We start from the raw sequence: 24,120 nt of genomic DNA on the forward strand, positions 1-24,120 counted from the left end.
TAATTAAAAATGAAAATAAAAGAGAAACTTCAGGTCACATAAATGGAAAACCATCAGCACTTGCTGTAACCTGAGGGTAGCTAGAAAATAAATATAAGGAAAGCACAGCCAACCATTCAAATGCAGTCTGAGCCTGTGGCCTGCAGAAACTGCTCAATGCTGAAGCTGCTGTTTGTGAACTATGCAACATGGCCAAGGGCTAGAGAGACAAAGATAGGCTGGCACCACGTGGGGCCTCTTGCCTGGAAATGGTCAGCAGGTTTGAAAAAGAATTGACAAGGTGGTAACTGTCTCACTTCTCTCATCTAAAAACCAGGGAATGCAGGCAGGGTGTGGTGGCTCATGCCTGTAATCCCAGCACTTCGGGAGGCCGAGATAGGCAGATCACTTGAGGCCAGGAGTTTGAGACCAGCGTGGCCAACATGGCGAAACCCTGTCTCTACTAAAAAAATAAATAAATACAAAAATTAGCCAGATGTGGTGGCACACGCCTGTGTCCCAGCTACTCAGGAGGCTGAGGCAGGAGAATCACTTGAACCCAAGAGGTGGAGTTTGCAGTGAGCTGAGATCCGGCCACTGCACTCCAGCCTGGGCGACAGAGCGAGACTTCGTCTCAAAAAAATAAATAAATAAATAAATAAATAAATAAAATAAAAATAAAAGCCAGGGAATGTTGCTAGAACCTTCTGCATAGGATTGGTTTGGTCCTATAATGAGATGATTCATGTGAGAGTCTTGGCGCAGGACCCGGCCTGGAGTAAACACTTGAGAAATGGTCGTGTGTGGCTGTGCCCTTGTTCCTCTGCTTACACAGGAATTCCAGGAGAACTAACATGGTGCCTTTTTTTGTGGCCCTGTCCCCCATCCATGTGCTGTACATCAAAGGCATCTAATAAATGTTTTTAACAGGAGGTGGAAGGGACTTGAGTTCCTGTGATGCTGGAGGTGACCATTTGTCTCACTTGTAGCATGCACTCATATACGCTTAACAAGTGTTTGTTGCATAAAAAGCAAACAGAGTGTAAAGTCCACCCAAATGTCCACTCCACAAGGACAGGGTTTTCCAGCTGTTCTGCTTACTGCTGGATCCACTGCCTGGAACAGTGCTTTGCACTAAGTAGGTGCTCAGTGAACATTTGTTGCGTCGACACATGAATCAGTGACTCTGAATGAATGAATGAATGAATGAATGAATGAATGAATGAATGAAGAAAGGATTGAGCTTATGAATGAGTATTAGCTCTTCCTTTCCCAGACCCAGGAGACAGGCCTTTTGTAAAGTTTCAGGTCCCTATCAGAGGCTGGCTGAGCCCTGAGCATGGTGACCAGGGAGTGGAGAAAGTGAACAAAGAAAGAGACAAAGTGGGCTCAGGTCACTGGCCTGTGGCATCTCTAGATTTCTCTAGCAGCAGCACCTATTGGTGGAGAGGAGCATCCTGGGAGCTGCCCTGGATGGGCTCAGGGTGAGGCAGGGCCGGTGCGTACCACAGGCAGCTGCTTCTTTTTATTTTATTTTATTTTATTTTATTTTGAGACAGGGTCCCACTCTGTCACCCAGGGTAGAGTGCAGTGGCGTGATCACAGCTCACTGCAGCCTCGACATCCCAGGCTTAAGCGATCCTCCTGCTCGGCCTCCTGAGTAGCTAGGACTACTGGTGTGCACCACCACGCCCAGCCCACTGGCAGCTTCTTATCACCCGCTGAACTCTCAGTAATGTCCTCTCCACCCCAACAATAGGCTCTTCAAGTAAGGACGCCTAGATGGTAGGGGCTGTTTTCCATGACAGGGCAAACACTGGGCAAAGTGGCACCAAGAAGCATTTTTCATCTATATAAGGCTTTATTTTCTTCTGCGCTGGGCTGAAGTGGTGCATTCTAAGGGTTGTACATCCCACCCACTGCCCCCACAAAGGGGAGGTTTCTGAAGAAAATCCCCAGGGCTTCCAAGAGAGGTGTTCCCCCATTGAGTGTTTATATGCCACTCACTCGCTGGGCACAGAACATTCTTATGGGATAATGTTTAACCTGCGTGTGGGCTGAGTTGCTGTGGCTCACGGAGGACCAGGTGAGGGGCTGGCCTCCTTCCTAGGTGGGCTCCGGAGGAGGCTGGGCCTCCCTGCCTCCTATAACCCAGCTTCCTGTCTTGACTCCACCAGTAGGAAACAGGCATCCTTTTGTCGTCTTTAGGGAGCAAACTGCTATCTGTTTTTTCTGGATTTTTTCGTAAGCTAATAGAGAAGCCAGGACTTTTATTCTTTGAAAAAATTCTGTTTTAAGCAATTTCTTGGTGTCCATAGGGTATGGACCCAACCTCACTAAAACAGTCATTCCTGCATATGAAGATGTGTGAATGTTTTACAGCTTATGAGAAAGGAAAAAAACAAAGTGATTGTAAAATCCTTGAAGGCAGGGACTGGGTGTTATACTTGCAATCCCACCTTGTTCAGGAGCAATTTACTGTGTAATCAGTTTTCCCCTATCTTAAAATCTGAGATGGGCAGGACTCTATAATTTGTAGGGCAGGTTGTTCCCAAATTTGAGTGTGCATAAGAGTCAGTGGGGGGAAGCTGGTTAAAAATCCAGACTTCCAGATCCCACTGTGATTCATTCATTCAATTAATGTTTATTGAGCTACTACAGTAAGTAGGGTTTCCAGATTTAGCAAAGACAAATACAGGATGTCCATTTAAACTTGAATGTCAGATCAACAAAATTTTTTTTTTCTTTGAGACAGAGTCTTACTCTTTTGCCCAGGCTAGAATGCAGTACAGTGTTGTGATCATAGCTCAGTGCAACCTCGACCTTCTGGGCTCAAGCAGTCCTTCCTCAGCCCCCAAGTAGCTGGGACTGCAGATGTGCACTATATGCCTGACCAATTTTTCATTTTTTTTTTTATAGGGATGGGGTCTCACTATATTGCCCAGGCTGGTCTCAAACTCCTGGGCTCAAGCAATCCTCCCACCTCAGCAACCCCCCAAAGTGCTGGGATTACAGGCACAAAGGCACCATGGCCGACTGACAAATTATTTTTATTTTATTTTATTTATTTTTTTGAGACAGAGTTTCACTCTTGTTGCTCAGCCTTGCAGCCCAGTGCAATGGTGTGATCTTGGCTCCCTGCAACCTCTGCCTCCCAGGTTCAAGCGATGTTCCTGTCTCCGCCTCCCAGTAGCTGGAATTATAGGTGCCTGCCAACACGCCTGGCCAATTTTTGTATTTTTAGTAGAGGTGGGGTTTTATCATGTTGGCCAGGCTGGTTTTGAACTCCTGACCTCAGGTGATCTGCCTGCCTTGGCCTCCCAAAGTGCTGGGATTACAGGCGTGAACCGCTGCGCCCAGTCAAATTATTATTATTTTTCGAGACAGGATCTTGCTCTGCTGCCCAGGCTGGAGTGCAGTGGTGCATCATGGTTCACTGCAGCCTTCACCTCCTGGGGTCAGGCTAATCCTCCCACCTCAGCCTCCTGAGTAGCTGGGACCACAGGTGCATACCACTACACCTGACTAATTTTTTTGTATTTTTTGTGGAGATGGGTTTTCACCCTGTTTCCCAGGCTGGTCTCGAACTCCTGGGCTCAAGCAGTCCTCCCACCTCAGCCTCCCAAAGTGTTAGGATTATAGGTGTGAGCTACTGTGCCTGACCTACAAATCGTGTTTTAACATCAGCATGTCTCATGCAATAACCGGGGCTTGCCTCCATGCATTCATGCTACTATAACCAAGTACCATAGGCTAGGTGGCTTGTAAACAGCGAAATTTATTTCTCACAGTTCTGGAGGCTGAAAGTTCAAGGTCACGGTGCCAGCACGAGCGGGTTCTGGTGAGGGCCCTCTTCCGGGTCGTAGACAGCCTTTGTTTATTCTTCACCTGGCAGAGAGCAACGTAGCTCTTTGGCCTCTTATAAAGGCACTCATCCCATTCACAAGAGCTCCACTTCTCACCTAATCGCCTCCCAGAGGCCCCACCTCCAGCACATTGGGACAGATTAAGCTTTCGATATAGGAATTTTGGGGGAACACAAACATTCAGACAGTCCGTTATAGAACATACATGAGAAAGTGCTTTGCTGTTTATGTGAAATTCAATTTTAACTAGGAGTCCTATAGTTTAACTGGTAACCCTAATGCTGCACCAAACACTGTTCTAGGCGATGGGAGAACAGCGTGAACAAAACACAGCCCCTGATTTCTGACAGCTTATGTTCTAGTGAGGAAGCAATTTCCTGGTGACCCCATAGGGTCTGGAGACAAATCAATCCACATAGACAAATAGATCCAGGAAGGAAGGGGGAAGCCAGGTGAGGGGTGGAGTGATAGAGGTGGCTGTCCATTTTTAATAGAGTAGACAGGGAGGCTCTTTCTTTGGAGGTGACATTTAAACAAGGACTTGGGGAGGTGAGATTTAGATGCAGTAAGTATGTAAGGCTCAAGGATCCGCATAGATAATAAGCCCTTCTGGAAGATTCCGATATGGGGGTCTGTGAACGCCACTTGGAGAAAAATGACTTTAGGGTTTCAAGGCTCATGTCCACCTCTGATGATCCACTGAGCTGTTTACTGCCCTTCTCTGGGCCTCAGTTGACTTCATATGTGCAGTGGGGATAGTAGCCACTGACTAGCTTTCTCACAGGGCTGTTGTGGGTATCAAATGACGTAAAAGATGGGAAAGGACTTCATAAACTGAAAAGCGCTCAGCAGGGTCTCGACTAGCGCTGTCCAATAGAAATACAATGCAAGCCCCTTGTGTAACTTTAAAGTGCCTAGTAGCTGCTTGAAAAAGCAAAAAAATGAAATTTATTTTATTTTATTTTATTTATTTTTTGAGACAGAGTTTTGCTCTTGTTGCCCAGTCTGGAGTACAGTGGAGCGACCTCGGCTCACTGCAACCTCCTCCTCCCGAGTTCAAGCGATTCTCCTGCCTCAGCCTCCCCAGTAGTTGGGATTACAGGCACCCACCACCAGACCCGGCTAATTTTATTCTTTTTTTAGTAGAGACGGGGTTTCATCATGTGGACTGGGTTGGTCTGGAACTTCTGACCTCAGGTCATCCACCTGTCTCGGCCTTCCAAAGTGCTGGTAAAACAGGCGTGAGCCACACCGCCCAGCAGGAAATTGATTTTAATATGTTTTATGTAATACATAATACTTTGATAATATACCAAAGTGTTATTTTTACATGTTGTCAATGTAAAAATTACTACAGAGATATTTTATAACAATTTTCTTGTGCTAAGTCTTCAAAATCTGGTGCATGTTATATGCTTACGGCTCACTTATGCTCATCTCGATTTGCACTAGCCACATTGAAGTGCTTAACAGCCATGTGTGACCCTTGGTCTCATGTTGGACAGCACAGCTTATATCATGAATATTTTGTGAAGAGCCAGCCTCATTGTTTTAAAACACAGTGTATTAGTGGAAATTTTGAGGTATAATCATACAGCAAATTTTTAAATATTTTTATATTTTACTTTTCCTTTTTTTTTTTTTTAAAGAGATGGGGCCGGGCGCGGTGGCTCACACCTGTAATCTCAGTACTTTGGGAGACCAAGGCAGGCGGATCGCAAGGTCAGGAGATCGAGACCATCCTGGCTAACCCGGTGAAACCCCGTCTCTACTAAAAATACAAAAAATTAGCCAGGCGTGGTGGCAGGCACCTGTAGTCCCAGCTGCTCAGGAGGCTGAGGCAGGAGAATGGCATGAACCCAGGAGGCAGAGCTTGTAGTGAGCCGAGATGGAAGCTGACAGACCTATATATATATATATAGCTCATGAAGAGATGCAGATCTCCTGTCTCAAAGTGAGTTCCCACCCAGCCTGCAGTGCAATGCTGTGCCACTCAGCTCACTTCAGAGCCTTAGAACTCAAGGGCCTGCCATCCCTCCCACCTCTGGGCCTCTGAGAAGAAATTATAGGACATGTGAGCTACCAGGCCCAGATAATTTTTTTTTTTAGAGATGAAAAGTCTCACCAGCGTTGCCCAGGCTGGTCTCAAACTCCTGGTCTCAAGTGATTCTCCTGCCTTGGCATCCCAAAGTGCAGGGATTACAGGCATGAGCCACTGTGACTAGCCTTTATTTTATTTTTTAAATTGACACAATAATTGTGCATATGTTTTGATGCACACCATGTATAGTGATCAGGGTAACTTGCATTTCCATCATATCAAACATCATTTCTTTGTGTTGGGAACATCCACTATCCTCCTTCTAGCTATTTGGAGCTTATGTCATAGTCATCCTACAGTGGCATAAAACACTGGAACTTATTCCTCCCACCTCGCTGTAACTTTGCATCCTTTAAGAACTCACTCTCTATCCCCCGCCCTTTCCCTTCCCCTTCCAGGCCTGTAGTATCCTCTGTTCTACCATTTACTTCTATGAGATCAACACTTTAGATTCAGATATGAGTGAGAGCATGCAGTGTTTAACTTTCTGTCCGTGGTTTACTTCGATGGTAGAATATTGAACAGTAAAGTGAAACAGACCAGTGACACAACAATATGAATGATTCTTACAATAGGCTAAGTAAAAGAAGCCAGACTAAGGGCAACAGATCAACAGATGATCACCATTGAAAAGATAGTTCCTAAGAAGAGGGGGCATTCCACACCACAGGGGTCCACAGGGGGAGCACTGGGGTGGCTCAGGAAGGAGGGAGGGAGGGGGAGAATTGTGGGCAGGAGCCTGTTATGGTTTCCGTGGGAAGGACAGGGTGGGGCAGGGTAAGAGGCTTAGGAATGGCTAATTAGGATCATTTCAATGGGCTCTGGGGAATAGGGACTGTCCCTAGTTGAATAGTACCTGGCCTGGGGTGATTAGAGCAGGTGTATGGTGGCCTGGTGGACAGTGAATGCCCAGTAAAGGAGGTGGTCGGACTGTGGGCTGTAGGTTGGTTGCTTTGCATTTGAAGAGTGTGCTCCAGGGTGACTTGTCTGCTTATCTCTAGGAACTGGCTAACCCTGGGAGGGCCAGTGCCTGTAGGGTCAGCAAGGCCTCAGATATCAAAGCTCCAGAACACAAAAGATAAGACATGTGTCATGCACTCATACAGCAAGAGGTTTGGCCGGGGGCATGACAATCCAGATTGGTTTGGGTGAATGTCAATAGCTCTGTCATTTCTCGGCCCTGACAGCCTGCGGCCAGCCCCTTAGCTTTTAACAGGAAGAAAGATTTCAAGGAATTGCCTGAACTGAGCTTCTTCAGAGCTTGTTTCTTGTGCTAGAAGTTGTGAAGGCTTTGCCTAATTCCAGTTGAGACATTCAAGGGACAGGATCCCTTTCTCCTCCTTTCGTGTGATTATTTTCTTTTTAGACAGTGTCTCACTCTGTCACCCAGGCTGGGGTGCAGTGGCATGATCTCAGTTCACTGCAGGCTTGATCTCCCCTGCTCAAGTGATGCTCCTGCCTCAGCCTCCCTTGTAGCTGGGACTACAGGCATGCATCACCATACCTGGCTAATTTTGTCTATTTTTTGTAGAGACAAGGTCTCACTATGTTGCCCAGGCTGGTCTCAAACTCCTGGACTCAAGTAATCCTCCCACCTCATCCTCCCAGAGTGCTGCAATTATAGTCATGAGCTACCACGTCAGGCCTCTATGTGATATTAATGCCCAACTCCAAACATGGTGGGGTCTGGGGGAATCTAGGGGTTTCTAGTGCCTGCTGATAATCACCCAAGTGTATTGGGAGATGAGGAGTGGTATTTTCCTCTCCCTTGGAAATACCAGGTCCCTCTTGGCTGCAACATCTCAGTGGTTGGTGCTTGCGGACCATGGGAGGAGAGTGTAGGGATAGGACCCTCTTTCGGTTAATATCTCTGATGCCCACCCCTCAGGCGCCACCCCAATCCACCTGTCCACCTGGACCACCTGGGCTAATCCACATGCTTCTCTGAAGACCTGCTCTTCAAAGAGACAAGCACAATGCAAATGAAAACCATAATATACCACTACATTCACAAGAACAGCTGAAATTAAAAAGACTGACCACACTAAGTACTGGTGAAGGTGTGGAGCAACTGGCACTCTTGAATACTGCAGGTGGGAATGAAAACTGGAAACTTGGGGGAAAACTTTGACAATTTCTTAAAAAGTGAAACATTGACCTAGTCTATGATCCAGCTATTCCACTCCACTCCTAGGCATTTACCCAAAAGAGATGAAAGTACACATCTCCCCAGAGACTCAAATACAAATGCTCATAGCAGCTCTTATTTGTAATAGCCCCAAAGTGGAAACAACCCACATGTCCATCAACAGGTGGCTGGATGAAAATTGTGGTGTCGGCCGGGCGCGGTGGCTCACGCCTGTAATCCCAGCACTTTGGGAGGCTGAGTCGGGCAGATCACGAGGTCAGGAGATCGAGACCATCCTGGCTAACACGGTGAAACCCCGTCTCTACTAAAAATACAAAAAATTAGCCGGGCGTGGTGGCGGGTGCCTGTAGTCCCAGCTGCTCAGGAGGCTGAGGCAGGAGAATGGCATGAACCCGGGAGGCGGAGCTTGCAGTGAGCTGAGATTGTGCCACTGCATTCCAGTCTAGGGCTGTGCTTATGACTCCAGTCCCAAAAACAAAAAAAGAAAGAAAATTGTGGTGTATCTATGCAGTGGAATATTGTACAATGAAATGAAACAGATCACCATACATATTAATACATGAAGTAATTTCAAAGTAATTATGCTGAATGAAAGAAACCAGACCCACCCCCCTCCAAAAAAAAAAAAATATATATATATATATATATAGAGAGAGAGAGAGAGTCTGGGATCCTGATACTCAGAAAGGCAAAACTAAATGCACTGTAAGGAGAAGTGTTTATCTGTGATCAGTGGTTGCCTAGGGTAGGAGGGAGGGATTATAAATAGGTATACAGAAACCTTGGGGAGTGATGGATTCATTCATTATCTTGATTATGGTGATGGTTTCATGGGTATATACATAAGTCAAAACTCAGCTAATTGTAAACATTAAACATGTGTAATTTATTATATATCAACTCTGCCTCAAAGCTATAAAGCTTTAAAAAAAAAAAATCTGTGTTTTAAAAAGTCATGTACAAGCCAGTCATGGTGGCTCGCATGCCTGTATTCTCAGTGCTTCAAGAGGTCGAGGCAGCAGGATCACTTTAGGTGAGGAGTTTGAGACAGGCCTGGGCAACATAGCAAGACACCCTCTCTAAAAATATAAAAAGAAAGTTAACTGAGTGTGGTGGCATGCACCTGTAGTCCCAGCTACTGAGGAAGCTGAGGTGAGAGGATCCCTGGAGCCTGGGAGGCAGTAAGCCATGATCCCGCCATTGCTCTTTAATCCGAGCAACAGAGACCCTGTGCCACAGAGGAGGAGGAGGAGAAGACGGGGGGAGGAGGAGGGAGGGAGGGAAGGAAGGAAGGAAGGAGAAAAAGAGAAAGAAAAAGGAGGAGGAGGAGGAAGAGAAGGAGAAGGAGGAAGAGAAAGAAGGAGAAGGAGGAAGAGAAAGACTGAGGAGGAGGAAGAGGAGGAAGAAAAAGAAGAAAGAAGCATGTGTAAGCTTTAGGGGTGGGCTGGCGGGAGATCAGACTGTGAGGCAGTGCCAGCCTCCAGTCCCAAGGCAGATCTGGGAGCAGGCGCTAGGATGCAGAGGGGACACAGAAGGGGACAGGTGGGCCTGGACCCTCCCCCGGAGTGGCTCACACTCTGATTGGGGGACCCAACCTACCCTGCTGTGAACCAGTCTGTCTGAGGTGTGTTAGAGGAGACACAAACCTTTGCTTATGCCAGAGATGTGATTTGTTTCAATTGGGAGGATGGGATGAGGCTTCTTGGAAACAATGGTATTTCAATGTATTGGTCTCATATTTGAAAAATAGGGCCGGGCGTGGTGGCTCAAGCCTGTAATCCCAGCACTGTGGGAGGCCGAGACGGGCGGATCACAAGGTCAGGAGATCGAGACCATCCTGGCTAACATGGTGAAACCCCGTCTCTACTAAAAATACGAAAAACTAGCCGGGCGAGGTGGCGGGCGCCTGTAGTCCCAGCTACTCGGGAGGCTGAGGCAGGAGAATGGCGTAAACCCGGGAGGCAGAGCTTGCAGTGAGCTGAGATCCGGCCACTGCACTCCAGCCTGGGCGACAGAGCGAGACTCCGTCTCAAAAAAAAAAAAAAAAAAAAATAGAGTGTGATCATTGGAATAGCTGGCCTCTGTTGAGCACTTAGTATGTGCTAGGGACTCTTGGAAAGCTGTACATGCAGTATTCCATTTTATTCTTGTCACACACTTACTGTGTGGACACTTTTATCACCTCCACATAAGGACATGGATGCCCAAGGTCTTATAGGTATAGGTCTTATAGGTATAGTGGTGATACCAAGATTTGGCCCCTGGTGGTCTAGTTTCCAATTCAGCACTCCTATTATTCCCAATCTGCCTCTAGTGTGTGCGTGTGTGGATGGAGAATATATTGGAATGTACAACTGTTTGAGTTTTTTGTTTTTGCTTTTTGGAGATAGGGTCTTGCTCTGTTATCTGGGCTGGAGTGCCATGGTGCAATCATAGCTCACTGCAACCTTGAACTCCTGGGCTCAAATAGTCCTCCAGCCTCAGCCTCCCAGGTAACTGGGACTACAGACTTGCGCCACCATGCCTGGCTAACTTTTAAAATTATTTTGTAGAGATAAGGTATGTTGGTATGTTGCCCAGGATAGTCTCAAACTCCTGGGTTCAAGCAATTCTGCCACCTTGGCCTCCCAAAATGTTGGGATTCCAGGTGTGAGCCACTGCACCCAAACTTGAGTGTGATTTGAAGGTGCATTTGGGACCCTTCAGTTGTAAATCATTATCACTTATCACTAGTCTAAAATGGAAAAGGTAGACGGTATTGAACAAATATTGAATGAATTACCCCACGTCACTTGCAGATAGTATTTTTTGTTTCACATCATAGTCTTGTCTGTCTCTTTCCCCAAACCCCCATGGTTTTGATGATGAACTTTAAAGTAGGGATTCACTGGTTGTTTCTTTGAATTATCCTCTTCATTAATTACGTGAACAGGGTAGAAATGGTCATAAATGTTGACTTCCCATGGTCTTGTATCAAGGTAGCAATCACATTCACAAAGCAGATGCCCTTATACGGAAGAGCATGTGCATCTCCAGCAGTGACCCCATGAAGATGTTCCTGGTGGAGCTGATGAATGGCTTCTCTAGGTGGTATAGAGTCTCTGGGAAAATGAAATTGAACTCTTCATGGTCATCAGTTGCTCAGGCATATCCTTCTGAGCGCTGGAGGCCATCATGGCAGGACATCACTGCATCATTTCTAGGCTTCTCAGGGACTGAGCACATGCAACCTCGCCATTGTGTTCTGCTGAGTCTGGGAAGGGGTGTCAGGACAGCTTGTCCTCAAAGGGCCTTGTCACAGGAGAGGGACACCGTGACCAGCAGAACTGCTCACAGGTCGAGGGCCACTGGGTGACAATAGGGTGGAGAGTGGATGTTTCAGTCATGGGGATGTGACATCGTTTAGTGCCAGTGTCTCAGTTCTGGGTGTGTTTGTGGTTGGCCAAGTGCGCAAGGATGGGTTCCTTCTGGAATAAATGCATAGGCTTTTGAGCCCATTCTTTGTTCATGCTCTCATTCTTTTATTTTCTGTTGTGGAAAGTTTCCAGTACACAGAAGTAGAGAGAATCATATCAAAGACTCGCACCAGGTGCTGTGGACCACACCTGTAATCCCAGCACTTTGGGAGGCTGAGGCATGATGGCTGCTTGGGCCCAGGAGTTTGAGACCAGTCTGAGCAACATAGCGAGACCTTATCTCTTGAAAAAAACTAAACAATTAGCCAGGTGTGGTGGTGTGTGACTGTAGTCCCCGATACTTGTGAGACTGAGGCGGGAAGCTCATTTGAGCCCCGGAGGTCAAGGCTGTGGCGAGCTGTGATTGCACAACTGCACTGCAGCCTGAGTGACAGAGCAAGACCCTTTCTCAAAAAAATAAAATAAAGACTTTCATATACCCAACACAAATGTTGACATTTCACCAATCGTGCCTTGTATTTGACTTTTTCTGATTTTCATTGAATTTTCTGTTGAGGCATAACAGTCAGTAAAGCTCACAGCTTGATGGATTTTGAAGATGAATTTTCATCTATGTTTATATCTGTGCAACCTTCAGATCAAGATGTAGAACATTCTCAGACCTCAGCAGGCTCTTGCCTGCCCCTCCCTGAGATCTGCATTTTCATAAATTGTAGGATACAACGGTGACATCGTATTGGGAAAAATATTTTGACAGATAAAAACTTGTTTTCCTTCTTGCCTTCCTGCCTTCTTTTCTCCCTCCCTTCCTCTCCCTTTTCTCTCTCTCCCTCCCCTCCCTCCCTCCTTGCATTCTTGTTTCCTTCCCTTCTTCTTTATTCACTGATTTAGTTACTAAGAGGGTAAACTCTGGATTTGTTAAAAAAAAAAAAAAAAAACAGACTGGGTGTGGTGGCTCACGCCTGTAATCCCAGCACTTTGTGAGGCTGAGGCAGGTGGATCACTTGAGGTCAGGAGTTTGAGACAAGCCTGGCCAACATGGCAAAACCCCATTTGTACTAAAAATACAAAAATCAACCAGGTGAGGCAGCAGGTGCCTGTAATCCCAGCTACTTGGGAGACTGAGGCAGGAGAATCACTTGAACTTGGGGGGCGGAGTTTGCAGTGAGCCCAGATCATGCCGCTACCTGGGCTCCAGCCTGGGCGACAGAGCGGGACTCCATGTCAAAATAATACTACTAATAATGGAAAATACATACAGATCCAGAGTTTACCTTCTTAGTAATTAAGAAGTTTGAATACATACATACATATATATATTATGTTTGAATACATACATAATATATATATGTTTGAATACATACATACATATATATATTATGGAATCTGAATACATACATATATATATTATGGAATATATAATACATACATACATACATATATATATTATGGAAAAACCCAGATTAAGTGAAACTGGCTTAGAGATTGGCTTAGAGATTGTTTCAGATGAACAGTCTCTGTCAATCTGAAAGGCCTGCCTTCCTCCTTCCCTTCCTCTCCCTCTTCCTCTCCCTCACTCCCTTCCTTTGCTTTCTTCCTGCTGAGCACTGACAGGCAACTCTAATGGCTATTGGAGATTCAGAACAAAACTAACCATGGTACTGGCCCGTCTTCCATGTCCACAGTGCCCCGGTGACTAAAGGGTACCTGAAGCGGCTTCTCAGGGTTTCTAACCCATTTTTTTTTTTTTTTCCTGAGATGAAGTCTCACTCTTGTCCCCCAGGCTGGAGTGTGACAGCGTGATCTCGGCTCACTGCAATCTCCGCCTCCCGGGTTCAAGCGATTCTCCTGCCTCGGTCCCCCGAATAGCTGGGATTACAGGCACCTGCCACCATGCCCGGCTAATTTTTGTATTTTTAGTAGAGATGGGGTTTCACCATGTTGGCTAGGCAGGTCTACAACTCCTGACCTCAGGTGATCCACCCGCCTCGGCCTCCCAAAGTGCTGGGATTACAGGCGTGAGCCACCGCGCCTGGGGCCTCAGGGTTTCTTAGGAAGGGTGAGCTCCCTGCCCCACAGGTAGTCAAGGCCAGGGAAGGGGTATCGTAAGTGCCTGGCTGGATGCTGACCTAGTTGACTTGAGCTGCCCCCAGGTCCCCAGTCAGAGGAGGTCAAAAGGGCCTGGTGGGTGGTGACACCTGTGTGTTCCCTCGCAGACGCTGCAGGAGATCTTCCAGGCCGAGAACACCATCATGCTGCTGGAAAGGTCCATCATGGCCAAGGAGGGCCCGCTGAAGGTGGCCCAGACGAGGCTGGAGTGCCGGACCTGGCGCCCCAACGTGGAGCTGTGCAGGGACATCCCGCAGTTCAAGTAAGTGAGGGAGGCCAGAGGAGGCAGGAGAACCCCTGGCAATCCAGGAAGGTGGAAGGGTGGGTCTCAGGAGCTCCCAGGTGCACTGGGTCTGAAAAATGGACCCTCCCTCAATCAGGACATCCAGTGGCACAACTCAATAGAGTGCAGGGTGCGGGTGGAGTTCTGAGATGCAGCTCGGGCTGTACCACTGCGTGGCTTCCTCATCACTGGGAGCCCCACCCTGTGCACTGTGGTCTTCTCACTTGCCTAAACTAGCGCTGGTTTTGTAACTCGGTTGTGCTCTAGAAACCCTCCTGTTTCCCTTGAAAGCCAAGGCAATGAATGGTAGCCTCCCAGGCAGTGGCTTTACCTTCTTTCTCCAGGCTCCCATGAAAGAGGCACCTGGCTCATACCTCACTCATTTCCCGCCTCCTGCTTTGTGAAGTTCTCACCATGAAGCCCTGGAAGAGCCTCATGAGCTCCTGGCTGATGGATTCCATCCATCCTGCTGTGCTAAGGAGGATGGTGTCTGTTGACGAAGGGCTTTCTCACAGGACGGGGTGAAAAGCTCATTCCAGCCTAGAAAGGAGGTTTGTGGGGGGCGGAGGGGGGGGATTGTAATAGGATGATGGCCAGACCAAGAAGGAACAGGTCATCAGACTTGGGGATTATTTCCCATGAACGTGCTGTATGACTTGGGGCAAACCACCTGGCCACTCTGTTCTCCTATGCTAGGGGCATTATCTTAGTTGTCTATTGCTGTGTAATAAATTATCCCAAAAGGTAGTGACTTGAAAGAACCACATTTGTTATCTCAGTTTCTGTGGGTTAGGAATTGGGCTAGGTTCCTTGCTAGGTTCCACATGTCAGGGTCTTCCAGAGGTTGCAATCAAGGTGTCAGCTGGGGCTGTGGTCTTATCTCAAGGCTGGACTGGGGAAGGTTCCACATCCAAGCTCACTCCCATGCTTGTTGGCAGAACTCAGTTCTTTGCTGGCTGTTGGCTGGCAGCCACCCTCACTCACCCATGGGTCTTTCCAGCATGGTGGCTTGTTTCAACAAAGGATGCAAGCCAGAAGGACAATAACAGTACCAGGAGCAAGGACGTCGCAGTCTTTTGTAACCTAACCGTGGAAGTGACACCCATCACTCTTTCTGCATGCTCTTCTTTAGAACCAAGTCTCTAGGTTCAGCCCACACTCAAGGGTGTGATACCAGGAGATGGTGATCATTGAGGGTCATCCTTGGAACATCCTCCTATGGGCACTAACAGGGTTTCTGGTGGAGTGGGAGGAGACTGAGTTTGGCCCCATTTCAGCTGCTCATTTGCTCCATAAACCTTATTCTGCATTCACTGTGCCCAGGGCTGTGCTCACCGGGTTTCATAGTAGTACTTCTTTTGACAAGATACTGAGTTGATATCCCCCATGAGAAGAAGATGGAAAGGACCATCCTCAGGCTTCCTTGTGCACATTATTTCAGCCCTGGCCTACAGCAAGGGAAATTCACCCTGATGTCTAACTGCAATCCCTTGAGCTTCTTTTGAGTTCTGTCCCTTTCAGTCTTACTCCTAGGGGAGTTGGGAAGTCTGTTACTCCTACTATTGTCAAATGGGAAGATAAATTGAGGTCCAGAGAGGTTGAAAAAACTGTCGCAGTCACACAGCACGAAGCCAGGGCTTCACTGGGCAGGGAGTACAGGTCTTGGTCCAGCGATGGACCCTGCTTCCTACATCCTGGTGTGGAGACCCCACTGCTAGAAGTGAAAAGATGTCAAGAAGAAAGCTATCAGTTAGGAGAAAGAGGATAGATAATCCAGAAAAAGTGTTGGGTGGTGTCCAAGCGATGATTTTTGCCCAGCCTCAGTTACCGCCTAAGTAACCATTTAGGAAATGGAAAAAGCAGGGTATGTGTTGGTGTGGGGTGGAGGGGCAGGCAACATGATTCAAGGCTTTGAACTTGAGGGCCTGGGGTCCCTCCCACTTTGGGAGGCTGAGGCAGGAGGATCACTTGAGGCCAAGAGTTTGAGACCAGCCTGGACGACATAGCAAGACCCCATCTCTAAAAAAAAAAAAAATACAAAAATTAGCCAGGGATGGTGGCATGTACCTGTAGTCCCAGCTACTCAGGAGGCTGAGGCAGAAGGATTGCTTAGGCCCAGGAGTTGGAGGCTGCAGTGAGTTATGATTGCACCATTGCACTCCACCCTGGGCAACAGAGCAACACCCAGCAGGCCTGCTACTGGCTTGCTAGGTCTTCAGCTCTGGAAGTGGGCTGGATGGGGTCTGGGTCCTGCTGCAGAAGAGTGGGGGCTGGGCTCTGCTGACCTGTCTTCCACCTGCCCCTGCTTCTTCGATGCTCAAGCTGAACCCCAGCACCTCCTGGAGTGGAGGGCTCAGGTGATCCCTTTGCCTCCTCAACAGGACTATTTTTTTTTTTCTTTAAATTGAGTCTCACTCTGTTGCCCAGGCTGGAGTGCAGTGGCACGATCTCAGCTCACTGCAACCTCCACCTCCCAGGTTCAAGAGATTCTCATGCCTCAGCCTCCTGAGTAGGTGGGATTACAGGTGCCTGCCACCATGCTCGCCTAATTTTTGTATTTTTAGTACAGACAGGGTTTCACCATGTTGGCCAGACTGGTCTCGAACTCCTAACCTCAAGTGATCCAGCCACCTCCACCTCCCAGAGTGCTGGGATTACAGGCGTGAGCCACAGTGCCCGGCCCCCACAGGGGACTTCTACAGAACAGGGCTTCTGGGGGAGTTGCCTGGAGGACCTACCGCTTTGGGGCAAGCTCTCTGCCTTTCCGTTTCCTGTTCAACAGTCGTACCACTGAGGAGGACAGACAGAGAGCAAGAAGGTAGAGCATGTTTGGTTCAGGAGTCGGGCCGTGTGTGTGTGTGTGTGTGTGTGTCTCTGTGTGTCTGTATGTTTGTACATGTTGTGTTTTGGTTTGTATGCATGGCTGTCTTGGGAACTGAGCAGATGATAGGATTCAGGCTGTCTCCCTTCTCCAGTGGCTACATTGTCCCATCTACGCATGATCTTCCGTGTCCCCATCCCCTCTATTCCTGCCTTTGGGCCGTCTTTTTCCTTTTCCTCCTGCAAGTGGTCTCTCTTCTCCTGACCTACTCCAATCACTGGGGTCCCATCCATGCCTATCCCCCAGAAAGAAAGTCCATTTAAAATTGAACTTTAAAGGCTAGGTGTGGTGGTTCAGACCTGTAACCCCAGTACTTTGGGAGGCTGAGGTGGGAGGATTGCATGAGGCCAGCAGTTCGAGACTAGCCTGGACAACATAGCAAGACCCCACCCATCTCTACAAAAAATACAAAAATTAGCCAGGCGTGGTGGCGTGCCTATAGTTCAAGCTACTCAGGAGGCTGAAGCAGGAGGATTGCTTAAGCACAGAAGTGGAAGCTGCAGTGAGCTATAATCGTGCCACTGTACTCCATCCTGGGCAACAGAGCAACACCCTGTCAAAACAACAACAACAACAACAACTGAATTTTAATTAAAATTAAATAAAGTTAAAAAATTCAATTCCTTATTCACACTAATCACATTTCAAGACCTCAGTATCCACATGTGGCTAGGGTCCACCATATCAGACAATGTAGCACAGAACATCTCCCTTGCTCTAGAAAGTTCTATTGGACAGTGCTGGTGGAAGTTTCCAGGCTGCTGCTGTCACTTGTCTTCGCTTCTCTCTAGCCCAGGCTCTCCATGGGGAAGTTCACCCAGCTTCATGTTCTCCGGTCCTGAGCACGGTTTCATTGTCTCTTCTCCGCAGAGGTGGGACCCCCAGCGCAGTCCCACAGCCAAGCCACCGTCACAGCTCAGCTTGCTGCCTTCATTTCCCAGGGCTGCTATCACAAATTACTACAAACTGGGTGGCTACAGAGAACAGAAGTTTATTCCCTCACAGCTTTGGGGGCCCGAAGTTCCAAATCAAGGTTGCTCTTCCTGGAGGCTCTGAGAGAGGCTCTGTCCCCTGCCACTCTCCCGGTTCCGGGGGACTGTCAGCAATCTTTGGCGTCCCTCAGCTTGTACCCGCATCGCTGCCATCTCTGCCTCCGTCTCCACATGGCCTTCTCCCCTGCATGTCTCCGTGTCTCAAACCTCCCTCTCCTTTCTCTTACGAGGAGATCAGTCATTGGATTTCAGTGTCACCCTAAATCCAGGATGATCTCATCTTAAGATCCTTAACTTCATTACGCCTGCGAAGACCCTATTTCCTAATAACATCACACGCCCACCAAGGCTTAGGACTTGAACATATCTTTCTGGGGAACACCATCCAATCCGCTCCGTGTGGATTCACAATAACCTCCTAACCTTTCTCCTGCCTCTACTCTTGCCCCTTCCAATCTCATCTTACACAGCCACCTAGAGGTTATCCCGAAACTCCAATCAGCATGTCATTCCCTGTTTCAACCCCCCCGCCCCTACCCCATGGCTTCCCACAGCGCTGAGAACAAACCCAAGCCCTTAATTTTGCATGTGCTTTTCTCTTTTTTTTTTTGAAATGGAGTCTTGCTCTATTGCCCAGGCTGGAGTGTAGTAGCATGATCTCAGCCCACTGCAACCTCTGCCTCCCGAGTTCAAGTGATTCTTCTGCCTCGGCCTCCTGAGTAGCTGGGATTACAGGCACATGCCACCACACCTGGCTAATTTTTGTATTTTTTTTTTTAAGTAAGGACCAGGTTTCACCATGTTGGCCAGGGTGGTCTCAACTTCTTGACCTCAAGTGATCTGCCCGCTTCAGCCTCCCAAAGTGTTGGGATTACAGGCTGCAACCTCTGCCCCCTGGGTCAGCCTCCCAAGTAGCTGGGATTACAGGTGTGCACCACGACACCTGACTAATTTTTTGTGTTGTCAGTAGAGACGGCGTTTTGCCACCATGTTGGCCAGGCTGGTCTCGAACCCCTGACCTCAAGTGATCTGCCCGTCTCAGCCTCCTAAAGTGCTGAGATTACAAGCGTGAGTCACCACGCCCAGCCAAAATTTAAATTTTAAATTAAAGTAATACAATTAAAAATTCAGTTTTTCAGTTCATTAGCCCTGTGGGGCTGGTGGGTACCATATTGGATGGTGCAGATATAGACCTTCCCATCTTCACAGAAAGTTCTACTCCACAGCACTGCTGAAGCCCAATTTCCCTCTTGGCACGTCCAGCTCAATCTCATCTTCTTCTCTGGTCAAAGTCATCTCATGGGGGGCTGAGGGAGGAGGATCACTTGAGCCCAGGAGTTTGAGACCAACCTGGAGGCAAAAAAAAGAAATCCCATCTCTATAAAACCTTTTTTTTTTAATTAACCAGGTGTGGTGGTGCATGCCTGTAGCCTCAGCTATTTGGGAGGCTGAGACAGGAGGATCTCTTGAACCCAGAGGTTTGAGGCTACAGTAAGCTATGGTGGCACCACTGCACTCCAGCCTGGGTGACAAGGGAGACTTTGTCTAAAAAATAAAAATTAAAATTAAAATCAGCTGGGTGTGGTGGCTCATGCCTGTAATCTCAGCATTTTGGGAGGCCAAGTCGGGCAGACTACTTGAGCCCAGGAGTTTGAGACCAGCCTGGGCAACATGGTGAAACCTTGTCTCTACAAAAAATGTAAAATTAGTCAAGTGCGGTTTTGCACACCTGTAGACCCAGCTACTTGAGAGGCTGAGGCTGGAGGAACGCTTAAGCCAAGGAAGTTGAGGCTGCAGTGAGCTATGACTGTGCCACTGCACTCTGGCCTAGACAGAGTGAGACTCTGTCTCAAAAAGAAAAAAGAAAAAAAAAGTCCTCTCCTCGGAAAGTTCTAGAAAAGCAAAGCCTCAGAAGGAGGGGGGTGGGGAAGTAGTACGGGGCAGCTCAACCCCAGCTGATCCTGCAAGGGGCTCCAGACGGTGAAGTGCATCATGGAGATGTCTGCACCAGAGGCCCTTTGTACCTGAGTCAGCCAGTCATTGCCTGTGGCCACTGGCAGGGACTCTCCTCCCAGGTGAGATAGCTCTGACTGGCTGAGCAACATAATTCTCTGGAGAAGTACAGACCTGTGGGCCGCTAGCATAGCAGCTGGGGATGGTGCCCTGGTCAGTAACAAAGACTGAGTGAGGCTCTTACCTAGACGAGGCTGGCCCTGTTATCCTGTTTAGGAAAAAATTATAGGGCCGGGAGCGGTGGCTCCTGCCTGTAATCCCAGCACGTTGGAAGGCTGAGACTGGCGGATTGCCTGAGCTCAGGAGTTCGAGACCAGCCTGGGCAACACGGTGAAACCCTGCCTCTACTAAAACACAAAAAAATTAGCTGAGTGTGGTAGCGGGCTTCTGTAATCCCAGCTATTTGGGAGGCTGAGGCAAGAGAATTGCTTGAACCTGGGAGGTGGAGGTTGCCGTGAGCCGAGATTGCACCACTGTACTCCAGCCTGGACGACAGGATGAGACCCCGTCTCAAAAAAAAAAACAAAAAACAAAAAATTGTGATAAAGTACGCATAACATAAATTTTACCATCAGTGACATTTGGTACATTCACGGTGTTTGTGCAACCCTCACTACTCTCTAGTTCTATGACATTTTCATCAACCCAAAAGGAAACCCCGTACCCATTAAAGAATCTTCTACATTCTCCTCACCGCCTGACCTTTGGAAGTCACCAGTTAACTTTCTGTCTGTGTGGCTTTGCCTATTCTGGACGTTTCCTATGAATGCAGTCATGCAATATTTGTCCTTTCGTGTGTGACTTCCTTTGTTTAGCATCATGTTTTTCAATATTCATCCATGTTGTCACAGGTATTAGTATTTCATCACTTTTTTTTTTTTCTTTTTTTTGGGACGGAGTTTCGCTCCGTCAGAGTGCAATGGTGTGATCTCAGCTCACTGCAACCTCCGCCTCCCGGGTTCAAGAGCTTCCCGCGCCTCAGCCTCTCAAGTGGCTGGGATTACAGGCACGCGCCATCATGCCCGGCTAATTTTTTGTATTTTCAGTGGAGATGGGGTTTCCCCATGTTGGCCAGGCTGGTCCTGAACTCTTGACCTCAAGTGATCCACCTGCCTCGGCTTCCCAAAGTGCTGGAATTACAGACGTGAGCCACCACACCCAGCTGTATTTCATTCCTTTTTATTATAGCTGAATAATCTCCCATTTTGTGGCTTGATTACATTGTGCTTATCTACTCATCCATCCATCCATGGACATTTGAGCTGCTTGCACCTTTTGGCTATCGTGAATAGGGCTGCTGTGAACATTCATGTACACGTTTTGGTTTGAACACCTGTTTTCCGTTCTTTTGGGTATATACCCAAGAGCAGGACTGCTGGACTGTATGGTAAGTCTATGTCTAACTTACCAAGGAATCTCCAGATTGGTCTCCTGTTCCGTTTTACCATCCTGTCTTATTTCTTCCTTTGTGTACATTACCCTTGACAGTTCTCTTGTGTATTTACTCGTCTACCTATTCTGCCCCTGCCTTCCCAGGGAGGGCTGATGAGCCTTGCCTGTCTTGCTTGCTGCTGTCAGGCACAGTTCCCAGTGCACAGTGAGTACATCTACCTTGAACCTAATAACCTGTGCCAGGCTGGGCACCATGGCTCATGCTTGTAATCCCAGCACTTTGGGAGGCCAAGGCAGGTGGGTCACTTGAGGTCAGGAGTTCTTGGCCAGCCTGACCAACATGGTGAAACCCTGCCTCTACTAAAAAAAAATATATATATATATATACAAAAATTAGCTGAGCGTTGTGGTGCGTGACTGTAATCCCAGCTACTCGGGAGGCTGAAGCAGAATTGCTTGAACCTGGGAGGTGGAGCTTGCAGTGAACCGAGATCATGCCACTGCACTCCAGCCTGGGCGACAGAGTGAGACTCTGTCTCAAAAAATAAACAAATAAAAATAAATGAATAACCTGTGCCTTCTCCTCTTCCCTCACCCCAGGCTGGTTAACGAGGTGTTCACCATCGACGACACCCTGCAGACCCTGAAGCTGCGGCTGCGGGAGACGCAGGACGTGCTGCAGCTGCTGGTCATGACCAAGTGCCGGCTAGAGCACGAGCTCGCCATCAAGGCCAACACCCTCTGCATCGACAAGGAGAAGTGCATGGGCATGCGTAAGACCTTCCCCTGCACCCCGCGCCTGGTGGGCCACACCTGAGCACCGCCCTGGCGCCTCGTTCCACGCTGGCATAAAATTGGAAAAGGCTGAGAAACAAAGTAAAACAGTTATTTTGTTTGGAAGGGGCCGAATTTCTCTTTTTCGTACCTATTTGTTATCTGCATTTTTCTCTCTCTCTCTCACTCTCTCTCTCTGTTACCTGTTTGTCACCTTAGGAGCACAGTGTAGACCATGGTGTTTTAAGATTAGACTTGATAGCTCAAAATCTAGAGCCCAGCACTGTCACTTAGGACCTGTGTGGCCTGGAACAAGTTTCTCACCTGTGGTCCTCATCTATGGAATGAGGATAGTCCGAGGTGCGGGGGATTGCCAGCAGTGTGGGGCAGAGAGAAAAAAAAAAAACACACACACAAAAAAACCAGGATTTGGAATCAGAAGTTCTGGGTATGAATCCCAGCCTTGGTAGATGGAGTGTTTGTTTATGTATTTATTTATTTGACATGGAGTTTCACTCTGTCACCCAGGCTGGAGTGCAATGGTGCAATCTCGGCTCACTGCAACCTCCACCTCCTGGGTTCAAGCAGTTCCCCTGCCTCGCTAGCTGGGATGACAGGCACCCACCACTACGCCTGGCTAATTTTTGTATTTTTAGTAGAGAGATAGGTTTTCACCATGTTGACCAGGCTGGTCTCAAACTCCTGACCTCAGGTGATCCACACGTCTCAGCCTCCCAAAGTGTTGGGACTACAGACGTGAGCCACCACGTCTGGCCGATGGAGTATTTTAGAAATAGCTATGGGAGGCCAGCTGTGGTGGCTTACACCTGTAATTCCAGCACTTTGGGAGGCCGAGGTGGGTGGATCACTTGAGGCCAGGAGTTCCAGACAAGCCTGGCCAACGTGGGGAAACCACATCTCTACTAAAAATACAAAAATTTGCCAGGTGTCTTGGTGGAAACCCGTAATCCCAGCTACTGGGGAGGCTAAGGTGGGAGAATCGCTTGAACCTGGGAGACGGAGGTTTCAGTGAGCCAAGATTATGCCACTGCACTCCTCAAAAAGTAGTTAAACATAAAACTGCCCTATGACCCAGCAATTTCACTCCTAGGTGTTTACCCAAGAGAAGTAAAAACGATCCTCAAATACTCGTGCACGAATGTTCACAGCAGCACTGATCACATTAGTCAAAGGGTGGAATGACCCAAATGTCTATCCATGGATGGATGGGAAAACAAAGTGTGCTGAATCCATACAAAGGAGTCTGATTTAGCCATAAAATGGAATGAAGCACTCACTGATCCTCGGTGCAACGTGGATGAACCTTGAAAACAGGATGCTAAGTGAAAAAAGCTAGACAGAAATCCCACATAGTGTATGATTCTATTTATATGAAATGTCCAGAATAGGCAAATCCATAGAAATAGATATGGTTGCTGGGAGAGGGGAACAGGGAGTGACTGCTTAGTGGTTGCAGAGTTTTACTTTGGAGTGATGAAAATGTTTTGGAACTAGAGAGAGGTGGTTGCATGACATTGTGAATACACTAAATGCCATAGAATTGTTTGTTTATTTTTGAGTTGGAGTTTCTCTCTGTCACCCAGGCTGGAGTGCAATGCTGCAATCTTGGCTCACTGCAAACCTCCACCTCCCGGGTTCAAGCGATTCTCCTGCCTCAGCCTCCCAAGTAGCTGGGACTACAGGCGCCCACCACCATGCCCAGCTAATTTTTTGTAATTTTAGTAGAGACGGGGTTTCACTGTGTTAGTCAGGATGGTCTCGATCTCCTGACCTCAAGATCCGCCTGCCTCGGCCTCCCAAAGGGCTGGGATTACAGGCATGAGCCACCGCACCCAGCCAGGCCTCAGTTTCTTAATATATCTCTTCCATAGGGGATTTCACTCCTTCCCCTCTTATTTATTTATTTTATTTTTTTCTTTTCTTTTGAGATGGAGTTTCGCTCTTGTCACCCAGGCTGGAGTGCAATGGCATAATCTGGGCTCGCTGCAACATCTGCCTCCCTGGGTTCAAGCGATTCTTCTGCCTCAGCTTCCCAAGTAGCTGGAACTACAGATGCCCACCACTGTGCCCAGCTAATTTTTTGTATTTTTAGCAGAGATGGGATTTCGCCATGTTGGCCTGGCTGGTCTCCAACTCCTGACCTC

The 24,120-nt window shown here is 47.9% G+C and overlaps 1 protein-coding gene across 1 annotated transcript in view; it reads left to right on the forward strand.

The window, feature by feature from the left end:
- The window catches only part of TEKT5 (tektin 5), a 65,198-nt gene extending 43,108 nt beyond the window's left edge, over positions 1-22,090 (forward strand). Inside the window, exons 6-7 of the mRNA XM_003916526.4 lie at positions 13,728-13,882; positions 21,782-22,090. Of these exons, the coding sequence (XP_003916575.1) occupies positions 13,728-13,882; positions 21,782-21,998 (372 nt within the window). The 3' untranslated portion in view covers positions 21,999-22,090. The remainder of the gene's footprint in view (positions 1-13,727; positions 13,883-21,781) is intronic.
- The last annotated feature ends 2,030 nt before the right edge of the window (positions 22,091-24,120 follow it).

This window comes from Papio anubis, chromosome 18 (genome assembly GCF_008728515.1).
Source record: "Papio anubis isolate 15944 chromosome 18, Panubis1.0, whole genome shotgun sequence".
NCBI classification, from domain to species: Eukaryota; Metazoa; Chordata; class Mammalia; order Primates; family Cercopithecidae; genus Papio; species Papio anubis.